Source organism: Odocoileus virginianus, chromosome 19 (assembly GCF_023699985.2).
Source record: "Odocoileus virginianus isolate 20LAN1187 ecotype Illinois chromosome 19, Ovbor_1.2, whole genome shotgun sequence".
NCBI classification, from domain to species: Eukaryota; Metazoa; Chordata; class Mammalia; order Artiodactyla; family Cervidae; genus Odocoileus; species Odocoileus virginianus.
In genome coordinates this window covers 18,091,700-18,107,553 of record NC_069692.1, presented here as the reverse complement: position 1 = coordinate 18,107,553, position 15,854 = coordinate 18,091,700, and the positions used below count along the sequence as shown (strand labels likewise).

Here is a 15,854-nt window from a genome sequence, read left to right as displayed (position 1 = left end):
CTGGAGGTCCAGTGGTGAAGAATCCACCTTGCAATGCAGGGGCCACGGGTGTGACCCCTGATCGGGGAAGATCTCACGTGCCACAGAGCATCTAAGCCTGTGTGCCACAACTCCTGAGCCTCCAGAGTCCGTAAACCACAGCTACTGATGCCTGCGTGCCTAGACCCAGTGCTCTGCATCGAGAGAGGAGCCCCCGCTCGCTGCAACCAAAGAAAAGCCTGTACGCAGCAACAAAGACTCAGCCCAGCCAAAAACAAAAGAAAATATTTTTTTAAAAAGTGGGGAAGGGTAAGCGCGAGTCTCTGGTGCTGCGCTTCTACTCTGCCCCTAAGCCAGACTGCAAATTACAACCATCCCGAGGCAACAGCAGAAACAAGCGACAACCTTGAAGACCTAACGGAAGCAGAGTGGTGATCCCCGTTAATTTCCATCTCATTCATCTGTCTGGCCTCCACAAAAAAAGAGGTCCGGGAAGATGTCAGCAGAGCACCCCAAGTCCATCAACCTTGGGGTAGTTGTTTTGCCAGCTGCGGTACAAGCCACAGTCGCCCCCCACCCCCACCCGCCCAATAGCTGGTCTGCAGGTAACAGATGATACTCACGGGCTTTCTCCTCTGCTCGCCATTCTTGATTGCCCTCCCCCGAGGTTAGCACCTGTGACAGACAATAAACGAAATGAGTAAATGTCACCGTGGGTTAGAGGATAAAAACGCTATGGAAAAATTAAGGAAGGGGAAGCATGTTTTTGCAATGTGAACAGGTAGGTTTCACTGAAGTGGCATCTGAGCAAAATCCTGAACGAAATGAGGAATGAGTTCCTACAAAGAAAAAGCACTCTGCAGAGAGAGGAGGAAGTGAAAAGGCCCTGGGGCTGCTTCATGTCTGGAAAATTACAGAAACCAGCAAGGTCAGTGATCCAATGTCAAAAAGGTAGCACGTGGCCAGGTGTGCAGGGCCTTAGAGGTCATTATTCTACTATAAACAGCTTGGCTTTTATCTGGGATGAGATGGGAGCTGCCGGAGGGTTTGAGATAAGTAATAGTATCTGACAGGTTCACGCTGGTTGCTGTGCTGAGGATAGCCTGTAGGCTATATAGCAGAGTGACAGAGTGGCTTGGGACTGGTGTGACAGCAGCCAATGTGGTGAGAAGTGTAGAGATTCTGATGTGTATTTTCAATAGATTGCATAGGATTTGCTCATAGATGGGGTGTGAGGTACAAGAGAAAGTAAATTGTCAAGGATGACTCAAGTTTCTGGCCTAAGCAACTGGAAGGATGGAGTCTCTAATTTACCAAGATGGATAAATCTGGGAAATGACCAAATATGATGGGGACAAGATCAGGAGTATTATTGGAACTATATTGAGGTGGAGATACACATACTGGAGTTCAGGGAAGGAATCATTGGCTAGTGGATAGGCATGGGGAGTCCTGACTCAATGAGGGTTAACAAGGGGTGGGGTGCAGATAGAAAAGAGCCCTGGGTCCCTTGAGCATTAAAAGTCGGAGTGAGAAGGAGAAATTAGGTAAGGAGCACAAAACTGAGGAGACCTGAAGAGGTTAGTAAGGAAAACCACAGGCATGTGATGTCCTGGAGGCCAAGTGACAAAGGACCTCAGGGAGGGGAGGCGAGCCAGCTATGCCAAATCACGTGAGATAACTTCTGCTTAATGAACATTCAGTCCAAGAACCCAATTCACCAGATTCCCAGTTTTGCTATGCAACCAGTCTCCTTGATGTATCAGCAGGCACTGAAAACTTAGACCTGAAATATTAAGCAGCCTTTCAACACAGGCTTATTATGGATGTCTTAAATTAAAACACATTTGTCCCCACACAGAAGTGTGCCTGATGCAAATACTTGCTTTCTGGTGGTTCAATTCAGTCAACTTAAGGTGCCAACCAAACATAAAATTGTTGTTGTTGAGTAGCTCACTCATGTATGATTCTTTGCGACACTATGGACTATAGACCTCCAGGCTCCTCTGTCCATGGGATTCTCCAGGAGAGAATATTGGAGTGGGTTGCCATTCCCTCTTCCAGGGAATCTTCCCGACCCAGGGACTGAAACTGCATCTCTTATGTCTCCTGCATTTTCAGGTGGGTTCTTTACAATTAGCACCATCAGGTAAGACCAAAACATTAAAGAGTGGCCCCAAATACACACCAAGGAAACCAGATCTGAAAGAGACACATGCACCCTAATGTTCATTGCAGCACTGTTTATAACAGCCAGGACATGGAAGCAACCCAGATGCCCATCAGCAGACGAATGGATGAGGAAGCTGTGGTACATATACACCATGGAATATTACTCAGCCATTAAAAAGAATTCATTTGAATCAGTTCTAATGAGATGGATGAAACTGGAGCCCATTATACAGAGCGAAGTAAGCCAGAAAGATAAAGACCATTACAGTATACTAACACATATATATGGACTTTAGAAAGATAGTAATGATAACCCTATATGCAAAACAGAAAAAGAGACTCAGATGTATGGAACAGACTTGTGGACTCTGGGAGAAGGCGAGGGTGGGATGTTTCAGGAGAACAGCATTGAAACATGTATATTATCTAGGGTGAAACGGATAACCAGCTCAGGTTGGGTACATGAGACAAGTGCTCGGGCCTGGTGCACTGGGAAGACCCAGAGGGATCGGGTGGAGAGGGAGGTGGGAGGGGGGACTGGGATCGGGAGTACATGTAAATCCATGGTTAAGTCATACCAATGTATAACAAAAACTACTGTAATGATGTAAAGTAATTAGCCTCCAACTAATAAAAATTAAAAAAAAAAAAATTAAAAAAAAAAATTAAAAAAAAAAGAGTGGCCCCAAAAGTATTCACATTCACAAGATAAGTGACTTACACCCTACTCCTTAGTGAGATCAGGCTGATCCCACGTCTGTCTCTTCTTGGTCGATATCTTGCATCTGGGTATTTACATACACATGAACTATTTATTAATACTTGAGTTTTTCTGTCAAGTTCACTTTTACAAATATTACTTTTAGGGAAGAAAGACAGTGGAACTGATGTAAGAACAAGAGAAGAATGTGTCACGGGGGACAGTTATCAGTTTCCCGTGTGTGTCCCAGATAGTGAAGGGAATGAATGGGGGTAATGCTCCCCAGTACACCTGGTTGGGGGGGCGGGTCTTCACCACTTGCAAGATGGGACCTAGGCAGTGAAACCTCCACCAGAGAGAGAGTATTTAATGTGAGCCAGTAGTCGTCTTTCACCTTTCTTGAATGTTAAAAATATGGAAAGCAGACACGGAAAGCGTAATTCTGAACACTGAGGAGTATGCACTGGCCTTGCCTTCCACATTTGGAGTTTTTTAGATTTGAAACTAGGGTGTCTGACAGGCTGCATCTGAAACGTCAGCTTGGCCCCAGGTAGTCTTAGACTACCTTTGGGTCGGTAGGTTCCGAACACCTGAATGCTGTGGACTGGCTAAAAGTGAGCTGTAGGGATCTTCCTTGTGGCTGACCTAAGATTTTTCTGTAGAATTGGTCTTCCAGCAATTCCACCAGCAGCTGGGCACTAGAAGAAGGCAGAGAAATCATAAAGGCGTGTGTGTGGTTCAATCGCTTCCCACTCTTGGCGACCCTACGGACTGTGGCCTGCCAGGCTCCTCCGTCCACGGGATTTCCCGGCAAGAAACCCTGGGCTGGGCTGCCGTGTCTTTCTCCAGATCGTCCCAATCCAGGAACGAACTGTTGTCTCCCGCATCTCCTGCACTGCAGGCAGCGTCTCTCTCACTGAGACACCTGGGAAGCCCCGAAGAATACGTAGGTTTGTCAGAATTAACATCTGACAATCAAGAGTGCATCTCTATTATTAAAGTTTGGCTACACCTTCAAAAAACCTGTAATGTTTCACTGAATTAAGCCGAAGAGTTAAAGATACCAGAATAACATGCTTGTTTTGTCTGTATTTCTAAGAAATGCTAAAAATTATAATAATGAAGTCCCTATTATAAATCTTAGAATAAAACATATACACTGAAAAGTGAATCTTTAATATGTCAGAAAACTCATCCCTTTTATATAGTTATGATAGAATTAAGATTCTGGGTTAGTCTTCTCATAAAGAAAATTAGGTACACCTTTTATTGTGTTTAAATAATTTTATATCATTAAAAATCTTTCTAAAGTGTCCACTGGCCTGAAAAAAAATATAGCCTGACATATTGATCAGAATTAAAGGTTATTTTTACACTTTCCTTCATTTCCTTTATTGACTACAAATATGATTTTTGAGACTGTACATATTTCCCCGGAGACACCTATGTTTTTCCTTGGTACACACGTTAAATACCATATAAGAAAAAATACCATAGTTGTAGTGAAATCACACAGTATAAAAGAAGTGGGACACAGCAGCATAAAACATGGCCTCAGGACACTAAACATTTTCAGCTCTGAAACTAAAGGACCCCAGAGCAGTGGTAGTACTGACTCCCCCATGCATCCCTGAAGCCCTGGGTTCGGCATTTAATATCCCTGGTCTCTAAGGAATAGTGCCTTGGGGCAGCGGATTCCATGAGCTGAGGTAGGAAAAGAACTAACGTGGGTCTGGAACATGCTGTTCTTTTCAAATAGCATAGATGCTTTTAGGAAAGTCAGAGTCCTAAAAGGACCTCGGGGTCAACATACAGGGAAGTCCCATTGACCACGTTGTGAAGGTCATGACACAAAAGTCAGCTGTGACAGAAGCTGACTTTTTAATAAGTAGGGGAGCATTCATATTGAGTAGTTTATTTTTTCTAATAATAATGCCTGTTTGTAATATTTACATATATAGTTACTACTTTCTGCGTAAGCACTGAAGAATAAACAATGGAACTTGTAACTTGACCAAATGTTCCCAGCAGAAGAAGGTACTAAAAAGAAGTAGGTTGGATTTGTTATCACAAATAAGAGGATATATGGTAAGGACAGATAATAATCAGGCAGAAGATGGCATAGATGGTCATATACAGTAACTAAGGAAGACAGACAATTCAACACTGCATTTTAAAACAAGAATGACTGTGTCCTGAAGAGACAAGTTAACTACATGAAACTAAGTCCTCTAGAATCAAGACAGAAATGAAAGCTCTAGGATACAACCACCTTAAACGACAAAAACAGAACAGATCAAAACACCCTAATGGCAGATCAATAGGTTAGGCACTATCAGTCATGTCTAGCTTAATATATCAGTACTGCAAGAGATACCAAGTTTCAAAGACAAAAATTTATAAGAAAGGGACTTAAAAGTTTACCAAGAAAAAAAACAAGTCAGCTCATCATTATGGCTCAGATTTGAATTGCCCTGTTTTCACAATCAGACCATGTCATGGCTAAGAATTAACCGCTTAACAACCCAGATCCTTTCCTTTTCCTTTAGTTCTAGTAAGAATGCTAAAGCCCACAAAAGTACTAATACCGAGAGATGAGGAAGATATCACATTAATAATCATACTACACTAGGAAGTCAGTAAAAGTACAGAAATAAGAAATTACCTAAACCATAGTCTTGATGTTTTAGGACAGGTTTAAGTGAATGTGCAATAACAACTTTTGTAATCACTGCTTAGGTATGTCTTTTATCAGCTGCTTAAGTTGTCTGGTGATCTCAAAGACTAACCCATACTAAATTTGTAGTCATTATTTAAAGTCTTTCAGAAAACTTAATTAGTCCATTTTGGAATTAATATTTAAATGCTCAAGAAAAATTGAGATTCTTAAATTTTTTTCTGTATGAATTCAATGAAATGACCATTAAACTAAGTACATATAGCTTTCAGTATTCCTCATGCTGAAAGTCCCTCAGACAATGAAGGAATCTATTATCATTTTCAAAATTCAAACTCAAGGACAGAAAGCTTGTAATTATGGAATCCTTGCTAGAATCTAAAGGAAGAAGTTATTCTAAAAGCATTTAAGAAAGACAAAGCTTGAGTTGTCTGCTCCTACCAAACAGTCATTGCTTGGGTTTAAAGACAAATGAATCATAACTTAGTAGGAATCACGTTTCCATATTAACCACTTGGATGGGTGCCATGATGTATGACTGAGATTACCATACAGCCTCTTCTTCCAACCGCAGGATTTAATTGTGTTGAAGGTAAGTCCCCAAGACATAAAAAAGAATCTGAAGCATAAATTGTTGGCTCAAGAAAGAAAGGAAAACTCAGGTCAATATCCCAAGAAAGTATCTCTTTGACCAGCTGCCAGATCTTTAAAGTCTACCATGGAATTATGAGAAGGCCTCTTGGAGAAACAAGAGCTTTAATAATATTTAATATGACACATGAGAATAAACATCAAAAAAATTCAGAAAAATCACATGATTCTGACAAATCATAATAAATACTTACCATACTCAGCACATCTTGGGTGAAAAACAAAAAAAACAATAGAAAAAGAGTCCATTGGACTTGTTAGCTTTATGAGTGTTACCTTCGTGGCATGAGGGAATGAAAGAAGGGGTCTCAGGACAACCCACCCCCTTAAAAAAAATATCAAACCCAAACAAAACAAACAAACATTTTAGGAATACAAGTACAATGTTTGCAAAATAAAGGCACAGTTGCTAATTAATACAATTCATGTGCTGGTATCACCGTGACCTACAATAACTGTACAGCTTTTCACATCATGAGGATAAACCTGAATTTACAAAACCTGATGGTGGGGGCGGGAGGTGGCATTCAGAATAGTGTCCACATCTATAAATGCCACACTGCCATCCTGGAGGAGCTGGCTTTGGTGGGGGAGGGTGAAACTTGACCAGAAACCTTTTCACGATTATGGCTTTTTTCTCATTTCCTCATCCCAATCAAAATCCAGTGGTTCATCATCTAGTTCTGGTAAAGTGAAGAGAGATGTTTTGGAAAGACTTAGTTTCCCGGTGGATGTGTCCAGCTGAAAAGTTTTCCTCTTCCTGCCAAGCGCTGTGGCTGTGGCCCCACAGCTGGGGCCGCCCTCACCCGGGTTCTTACTTTCAGGAGGAGGAGGGGATTCTGATTTGGATTCAGAGGGGGAAGTAAAGGAGAAGTTTGCCAATCTGGCTAACGTGCAAGCATGAACCTTGCTGCTTTTATTACTGCACGAAACCTCTTCCTTTCTGACTCTTTCACTAGCAAGACGGAAATGCCCCGTGTCGTTACCAAGCTCTAACTCAGGGTGGACAGTTCCCTTTGCAGGGGCGCGTTCCCTCTTCTCTCCTGGTCTGTCTTTGTAGGGTGGCTGCTGTGACACCCCCCTTGTCTCATCCTGCGGCTGAGCCGAGCTTCTAATTCTGGAGGGGGAGGCCAGCTTTTCTGGACCCTTCCCAGGCAGAGCCGCTCCTCCTTTTGCTCTGCACTGAGGAGTTTCAGGACTCTGAACTACTGGTTTACTGGTGCCAGGAGACAAAGGGCCACGGTCCTCAGGGGAATGGGTCAGTTTTGACTTCTGTTTGAAAGTGAATTTTGCCAGTTTGGCCACAGGGGCACCCAGACTCTCAACACTTTCATGGTGGGGCTCTTGCGCCTGAGCATGTGACTTCTGCCTCTTCCTTTTGGGAGTTTCCAGCGCTCTCTCTGGGCTCTGGATAGGAGTGGGCTGAGGATGAGAAGGGCTTGTGGGCTGCGAGGGTGGCCTGGCGGGATTCCTGCACAACTCCCGGGCCCTCGCCCTGTGCAGCTTGTGCAGTTTCCTGGGGACGTGATGAGTCAGCACCAAGTCGGGTTCATCAGCACATACGGCCGCTTCAGAAACCGTGGCGGCCTGTCTTGCCCTTTCATCCTCATGGCTGTCTGGCCTCAATGGAGCTTCTGTCTCTCCTGCTGCTGGAGGTGGTTTACTCTCCAGTTTGCTCCTTTGGCCTGCCTCCCTTTCCTCCTTACCCTGAGATCTGCTGTTGCAGATTTTCAACCCCCTTCTTGTTTTGGGACTAGGAGACACCGGAGCAGTGCTATTAGGTTCAATCGGATGAGTTGCCACAGAGTCAAACCAATCCAAACTGTCATCCTGGCTATTTCTGTGCTCCTCTGAATGCTTCCTACTTGTTGGTCTTTTAGGCCCCAGATGGGAAGGGGGACCGAGAAGTGGGCTTCCCCCGAGATTGCCTCCAACAGAGAACTGATGGGTGCTACTGTTTACTTCCTGCTGCGTCGATGTTCTGAAGTTTGATTCTTTCTGCGTGTCACCTCCCAGGGACCCTGGAGTCATCTCTGCTTCCACAGCCTGCGGCTGGGATTGATCCACACTCCGATTCTGTAACCTGCAGCATATAAGGAAAACATGTATTTCTTTAATCTTTTCCTTTCTTTATTCTCTGAGAGGCCATCTAAGGGTTTAAGTCCAGCATAATTCCAGGCCAATACCACATACCATCTCTTAGAGCAGCAGGAGGAAATTATCCTTTTTCATCAGGATAGAATACAAGTGCTCTGATAATCATACTAATTTAACCTAAAACTATAGTAAAATAAAGAAAATGAAAGAGCAGGTTTGTCTATATTTTCAGATCTCTCTGGAAGTCTGTTTCATTCATCAGATTGTCGGAAGGTCAGTCTTTTCTCCAGTGTTAAATGTTCACCTACAAGACAGCCTGGGGGCTATGTGAACAGTAGCTGACTACTGACCAGGGGAAGTGGCTCGAGCTATTTCGCAGCCAGTCTGCAGAGCTGAACCAAAGGGAAAGATCAGAGGGAAAGAACCAAAGATTATGACCTCCTCAAACCTCTTTAATTAAATGAGGTACTGAATTTTAGTGTATCTAAAAAATGACCTTCCTCAAGAGTAAAGAGACTATGATTCCTCTGTGCTTGGCACCCTCTGCCCCCTCCAGCAGTCACCCTCGTGGCAGGCCTCCCCCAGGCAGTCATGACCTCTTTCCTGCCAAGCATCTGTTCCGGGCAGCCACTCTCCATCAGACAGATACAGAGTTGAAACCTACTGACCTACCGAGAATGACGGAGTTAACCTTGTGACATTCGTTTTAAACCTTGGGCATATTAGAAACTGAAATATTGCCAGAGGACTGATTTCTAACAGGGATTACAGCAGCTTTTCAAAAAGACATCCCTTAGAAAGCCCTTCCTAACAACCTAAAAATGCCTTTTCAGTATAAGGAGCAATATGTCTCTGCTTCCAGGCACTAAATCCGAAAAGAAACTACACCAAAAAGCTGATAAGTTAATTTTTCTGAAAATCATGTGTTATCATAGAAAAGGAACAGAAGATATCAAAATTAAATGGATTTAAATTTAAATGTATTTAAATACATTAACACATTAATGATAACTTTCTCTGGGAAATAACGTTATGTGTGATTTTTTTCCCCTTATTAATTCACTATTGTTACTTTCAAAATACTTTATAAAGAATGTGTATTGGAACTTCCCTGGTGTTCCAGTGGCTAAGACTCTGTAGCAGGGGAGCCGGGTTCAATCCTTGGTCAGAGAACTAGATCTAGTATGCGGCCAGCAACTAAAAGTCCTGTATGCCGCAACGAAGACCTGGCACAGCCACATAAATAAATAAATAATAAACTTTTTTTTTAATTTTAAAGAATGTATTATTGATTACAACCAGGAAAAAAACACTAAAAATTTACTTTAAAAATTGGGGCTACAGTCACTCATAGTAGACTTGGGAACAACAATACAGAAAATCTGAATTCACTGTAATCACAGTCAGACCAAAAAAGACAAAAACAAACAAACCCAAATAGCTTTCAAAATTACTACTATCTAGTATACTTTCAGTATCAAATTGAGGTCAGGGATACTCATAACTGTTAACACTCCACAACTTGAATAATTTATGGGAATTTTAAAGGTACTGCTATTTAAACTCTACACTTTACTATACCACCTAAAAGACATCTTCACACTCTACTTTGAGATGGGTAGGACAGCTGCCATTTGAGGCTGGCTGTCACTAGTAGAGGGGCTTCCCCAGTGGCTCAGGGGTAAAGAATCTGCCTGCGACACAGGGGGCACAGGAGATGCCCCCCTTTGTGGGCACCTGGTTTTGTTGCTTGAGGATCAGCTCAGGAACTCTTGCATTACAAAGAAATACCAGAAGGGAAAAAGAAATTTTTTTTAAGGCAGAATCCTAGCTTTCATACCATCACTTACTCTTTCTGTGTTTTCCTTCCTTCCCTCCAGGAGGGTCATCTTGAATCTGATAAGTCCAATTGTCCTTTTTCTATCATACAACACTGCTCTGAGACTCACAGTCCTTCCTTTCCTGAATCTGACGTGTGTCAGTTTGGGGTACTCAAATGAGTTTCTGCTCACTCAAAATGTGAGAACCCTCTCCAAATGCAAAGCCAAGCCCAGGACAGGACTGAAAAGGATCGGCTACCTCAACACATAAAAGAACCAAAGGAAGAGTACTGATCTTAACACTATGGATCATGAAAAGGCCAGGAGACCAGAAGATAAAGAGGCTGATTTTAGACAAAGTGCAAATTTACCGGGTATCAGCAGGACAAAACCATCTCCCACTTTTCCCCAGAAAGCTGTGCCTGGGTTTTATAAATAGAACAAGAACACTGCTGGATGAAGGGAGTGAGCAAAATAGGAGAGAAATGCCAGGAAAAGAATTCTCAAGGTTTTGATGATTAGCTTCAACAGCTAATCATCCTGATGTGCACCCCAAATTCTCCCTGCGTAGCTGCTAGGCTCTCACATGCTCTCTATTCCCCAGTGCCCAGTTTTGAGATCAACACTGGTAACACGCTCAGGTCAACGATTAACCCACGTGCACCAGCAGGAAGAGGCCTGATGGACACACTTGCCATCCTTCACTCCCTCGACACAGGCACAGACTCAAAGTCTACTCTGTAATAGAAGCTCACGTATTTAGGGAGCAAGCAGGGCTCAGATGATAAAGAATCTGCCTGTAATACGAGAGACCCGGGTTCCATCCCTGGCTTGGGAAGATGCCCTGGAGGAGGGCATGGCAACCCACTCCAGTATTCTTGCCTGGAGAATCCCAGGGACAGAGGTGCCTGGCGGGTTGCAAAGAATCAGACATGACCGAGCGGCTCTTTCTTTCAAGCAAAAAGTTCAGGCAAAAATTCTTGAGGTGATGCGTGTGACATGTTCCTTCCCACATGTCCACAGTAACAAGTCACTAGAAAAGGGGGTTTTGAAACACTGCTCCTGTCATTCCTGCATTGTTCCCCTGTAGGATGAAAAATAGATTTACCTCTTTAACATAAAATGTAATTCTTACTGAAGAATTTTTTCAGTTTGGCTGTTAAATTGTTAATTTTTAAGTCACAGATTTGGGAGTGTAGTAGGGAAGGAAATCGTGATGCTGAGGGAGGGTCAGAGCAGCTGCTAACAGACCAGAAGGGCCTTTTCCGGGTAAAGCCGTTGCTGTACTCTTATCTCCACTTCCAGAACCGTCCTGGCATTCTGGCACAGGGCTGGCCTGAAAGCAGCTTGTGCCTCGGTCTCTACCTGCGATTTTCTTCCACCTGGGTCATATAAAGACTGTGTGTGTTCTTAGTCACTTAGTTCTCAACCTGGGGAATTCTCTAGGCAAGAATACTGGAGTGGGTTGCCATTCCCTTCTCCAGGGGATCTTCCTGACCCACGGGTTGAATCCAGGTTTTCTGCATTGTAAGCAAATTCTTTACCATCTAAGCTACTAGGGAAGCTGCCATATAAAGACTAAAGATCAAATATTTATTATGTTTCGAGGAAAGCTTTAGACAATAAGAAGTGAATGAAAATATTAATAAACATGAAGATTCTTTATGCAAATACCCTTGCACATGTCCTTTCCTGCCACACGTGAAACAGCCCAGCTTATAAAACACTTTGTGTCTGGGTCTGGCCTAGGATGAGAGAGACCACTCTCTTGGCGGCCAATTTCCTCTTCCTCAACAGCAGTCCCAGCCACCTCTCTGACAGCACTACCTCTTACACTGAGCCAAAGAAAGAGAAGAGGAAAAAAGCGGTGGTAGTAAACAGGATACAGCCCATTCACCAAGGTTTCTCAATGGAAACTGTGCGTTATATTGGGTGTAAACTGTAGGTGGCATACCTTGGTCCTTCTCATATAATCAGGACCCAGTTGATTATACACAGTCAAGGACCAGTCCATGTTCTCCATAAGGCTCACTAAACCAGCCAGCCAAGGAAACACAGCTGTGGAAGGTGGTCCCCCCAGAGGCTGCCATCAGTCCCCTCCTTTCCATATGTCTACACCACTTCTCCTATCAAGAGGTGGTGTCCATGTCCCTTCACCTTGCACATGGGCTGACCCTGTGACTTGCTCTGACCTGTAAAATGTGGCAGAAGTGATGCCATGTCCGCTCTGGCCCAGCCCATGAGAGGCTAGCGGCTTCCACTTTTGCTCAGCTACTTGCGTCCTAAGCTACCATCTCAGAATTCCTACTACCTTACGGTAGAGAGAGCTCCTGGCCAAGTAAGCCGCCCCAGCAAAGGCACCACACACATGTGACAGAAGCTCCCTTCGAAGTTCCAAACCCAGCTGAGCTCCCAGCTAGCAGGTGTATGAGTGACCCCAGCTGGCACTATGTGAAACAGAAATAAACATCCCCACTGAACGCCCCTGAATCTGACTCCCAGAAAGTGGGCACTAAAAGGGTATGGTGGGTTTTTTTGATAAGCCACTGAGCTTTGATGGAGTAGATTATATAGCACCAAGTAACCGCAATCTCCTACACAGATTTTCCACTTACTTTCCACTTCTTTTGTTTCACTAAATGCCAAACAAGCATGTTCCATGACATGCCTTTCTTGGTTTTCTTTTCTCACCTCTCGAGTCTTCTCAGTTCTTCACTCAAGAGGTCGGGCAGCTCCAGCTTTTCCAGAATAAGCTCACACTGCCTTTGGTACTGCCCCAGAGGGTTTTCAGGAAAGGAAGTGTGGAGCGCGTTCACACCTCCTAGCAGCGCGCCTCCCTGACAGGGCGAGAACACGGGAGACACCAGCAGAGTCAGCAGGCCTGCACACAGAAGTGCACGCCGGGGACCACGGGCCCCAGGCGGTAAGACCACCCCCTACGCCCCCGTCACGGCCATCAGAGCATCCCGGAGCCTGACTCAACTCTCAGGGGTCCTCTCCCCCACTCCCCAGCGGCACGCACCGCTCTGAGGAGCCACGCTGTCTCGAGTGGAACCATGAGCATCTCAGCTGTGTTGAGGAGAAAAAGGAGTAAGACCCACTACTTTACACCAGTGGGTAAAACAGTGCAGACTGTTTCCATGACAATTTTTTTCACTTCTTTTAAATGGTTCTCTTTGGATAAACTTCCAGGAATGAATAGGTCTAAAATATGGCCATTTTTATAACTCCAGGTATGTTATAAACTGTCTTTTTTAAACAGTGCTTGCAATTAGGGTTCAAATATTAGGTACAAGATATGCTTACCTGCATGGAGGACTCCATTACTGACACCACTGTGACAGCATCTTCCAGAGTCACTCTATCACGGAACATCAGGCGAGCATGAGCTATGAAAGGTGCATTTGAAATGATGAGGAAATTATTTTCATGAATATCTGAGGTGACAAATGTAATACTCTCCTTGGTGCTCCCTACTCCAAAACTGTATATTATTAATGTGCTTCTAATAACAAATACATTTTACTAGAACCAGCACAGATGTCTAAGTTCAAGTAGCTTTAAGGTTCTTTCTCTAATAGGGGGCCTAATTCTTCTGCACAGCCCATGACAATTCTGTGTATTCACATGAAAAAGTACCCTGGGCTCCAGCAAAGAAAGGGGCTATATAAGCATATACTTGATGTTTAGTAACTTTTAACTCTTACGCTCTAATCTAGTATAATCTAAACGAAACTAAAATTCATTTCTCATTTCTGGTACATCTCTTTATCTGTCAGCTTTTCAAAACTACCAAACTTGCAAGCCTGAATCTTAGGTATTTCTTGCCTTAATATTAATTATAAATCCTTGACAAAGTGAAGCAGTTTTGTTTTATGGAACTTTTTAGTTAAGCATATATCATATCATACAGTTAATTCACGTGAAAAAAAATCTTTAGGATTATTTAAGTAAGTGCTAAATGTAAAAGCCAGTATTAAGGGGAAAAAAGTCTGGGGATGCATATGAGCTGCAAGCATGCACGCAAGTCTCATACTTGTTAGGGATGGGACAGAGGACAGCATTGTTAATTCAACGTTACTGTGTTAGTGGTGGCTGTGAGTGGCAACTGGTGAGAAATAACCCAGGATGCTATACAGAAAACAGTTCCCAACACAGGCATATTCAAACAGAGGCCATTGGGAAAGAAAACATACAGTAAATAAGACTTTCTAAATGAATGAGGTCCTAAGTTACAGGAAGTTATGAGATGTCACAAAGATTCCTTTTCCTTAACGCCACTACATTCCACTCAACATCTATAATCTGTGTAGGTTTCGTAGCTTCAAGCTTTTACTTTTTAACCAACTGGGAGCAAGCATCTCAGAGGTCATCCTTACTCATCTCTGAATTCATGGTGCCAAGTCCCAAGCCTTGCTCACACTGTGTGTTTAGTCTCTTAGTCGTGTCGGACTCTTTGCGACTCCATGGACTGTAGCCCGCCAGGCTCCTCTGTCCATAATTCTCCAGGCAAGAATACTGGAGTGAGTTGTCATTCCCTTCTCCAGGGGATTTTCCCAACCCAGGAATCGAACCCAGGTGTTCTGCATTGCAGGTGGATTCTTTACAGTCGAAGCCACCAGGAAAGCCCTAGCTCACACTGGGCACCCAATAAAAGTGTTTGCTGAGTGAAATTAACCTTCTGCTAGTCGTATCAAGCTCTCCAGCAGGCGGATGGTGGTTCGGGCAGCGTTCCGGGAGTCACTCTGCCTTTGCATCTGATAGTACCGGAGCAGAACTTGATTACCCTCATCAGACAGTGTGGGCTGTAGTTTCCTAATGAGGCAGAAGTAGGATTTCATCTTTTCCATGCTCCAGAGCTTCTCTGATTTGTTTGGGTAACCTGTATATATCAGGTATTGGGTCAGTAATTTCTAAAAACAGGCAAATATCTCATATTGAGTGTTTTGATAAAGGTCTTGTACTTGTTTTTAAAAGGATAACCTTCCGATTCTCTGGCCACTGAAATCTAGACCTGTCTCTGCATATAGTTCTATAATAAACAGTCTTGGGCTCTAAGCTTAATAAAGGTAAGCTTCCTACAGGGATTTAAATTATTCAGAATAATTGTTCTGCCATATACAGTAATAACTAATATTTGATAAGCCTAATTTTTTGACAAAAGCTCCACATTTAGAATTCTGTTTCATAAATTCAGTCCAGTTTTCTTTGTGTATAGGAGGTGAACCATGTGGTAATTATACATAAAGTTGCCCCCTTTCACCACAAAGGACCTGTGGCAAGCAAAGAAAGACCCTTTTCCTTCTGCGCATTGTTCTAGGCTCACTAACTAGGCTCACTGCTTTCAGTCTAAGCATTTCTCTATAGACTCTTGGGTGTGGGACCTTGGGTCTTTATTTGATTTTCCTCAAGGAAAATTTCATTTATGTCTACTCTGTCAATTTGAATGATTTGATCGTTTCCACATACCTTTGTTTTCTAAGATAAAAGAGGAAATGATACGATCCCAGTCTTCATTCTTGGTATCAAGCAGAACCAGGATCAGGTCGAAGCGACTTAAGAGCGGGCTGCTAAGGGCGATGTTCACTGACACAGACTCATGGGCGTCGTACTGGCCTTTGGGGTTAGTTGCTGCGAGGACGGTGGTCCTTGTGTTCAGTTTGCACACGAGGCTACCAAATGAGAAGGCAGAGTTCACTGACTGTTGAGATTCAAATGAAAAACAATATTAAACTTATTAACAGAAAGGGGCTGTTCC

The 15,854-nt window shown here is 43.4% G+C and overlaps 1 protein-coding gene across 10 annotated transcripts in view; it reads right to left on the bottom strand.

Moving 5' to 3' along the window:
* MCM9 (minichromosome maintenance 9 homologous recombination repair factor) overlaps positions 1-15,854 on the bottom strand; it is an 88,107-nt gene that overhangs the window by 2,521 nt on the left and 69,732 nt on the right. For 2 of the 10 annotated variants that reach the window (XM_020899698.2, XM_070449900.1), the window contains exons 9-13: positions 15,566-15,768; positions 14,775-14,978; positions 13,403-13,485; positions 12,788-12,933; positions 6,268-8,262 (exon numbers count right to left, since the gene is read on the bottom strand). In XM_020899698.2, the coding sequence (XP_020755357.2) occupies positions 6,804-8,262; positions 12,788-12,933; positions 13,403-13,485; positions 14,775-14,978; positions 15,566-15,768 (2,095 nt within the window). In that variant the 3' untranslated portion in view covers positions 6,268-6,803. Of the gene's footprint in view, positions 1-602; positions 655-6,267; positions 8,263-12,787; positions 12,934-13,402; positions 13,486-14,774; positions 14,979-15,565; positions 15,798-15,854 lie in introns of those variants that run through there. The other 8 variants (XM_070449902.1, XM_070449904.1, XM_070449903.1 and 5 more) reach the window with 8 other exon arrangements.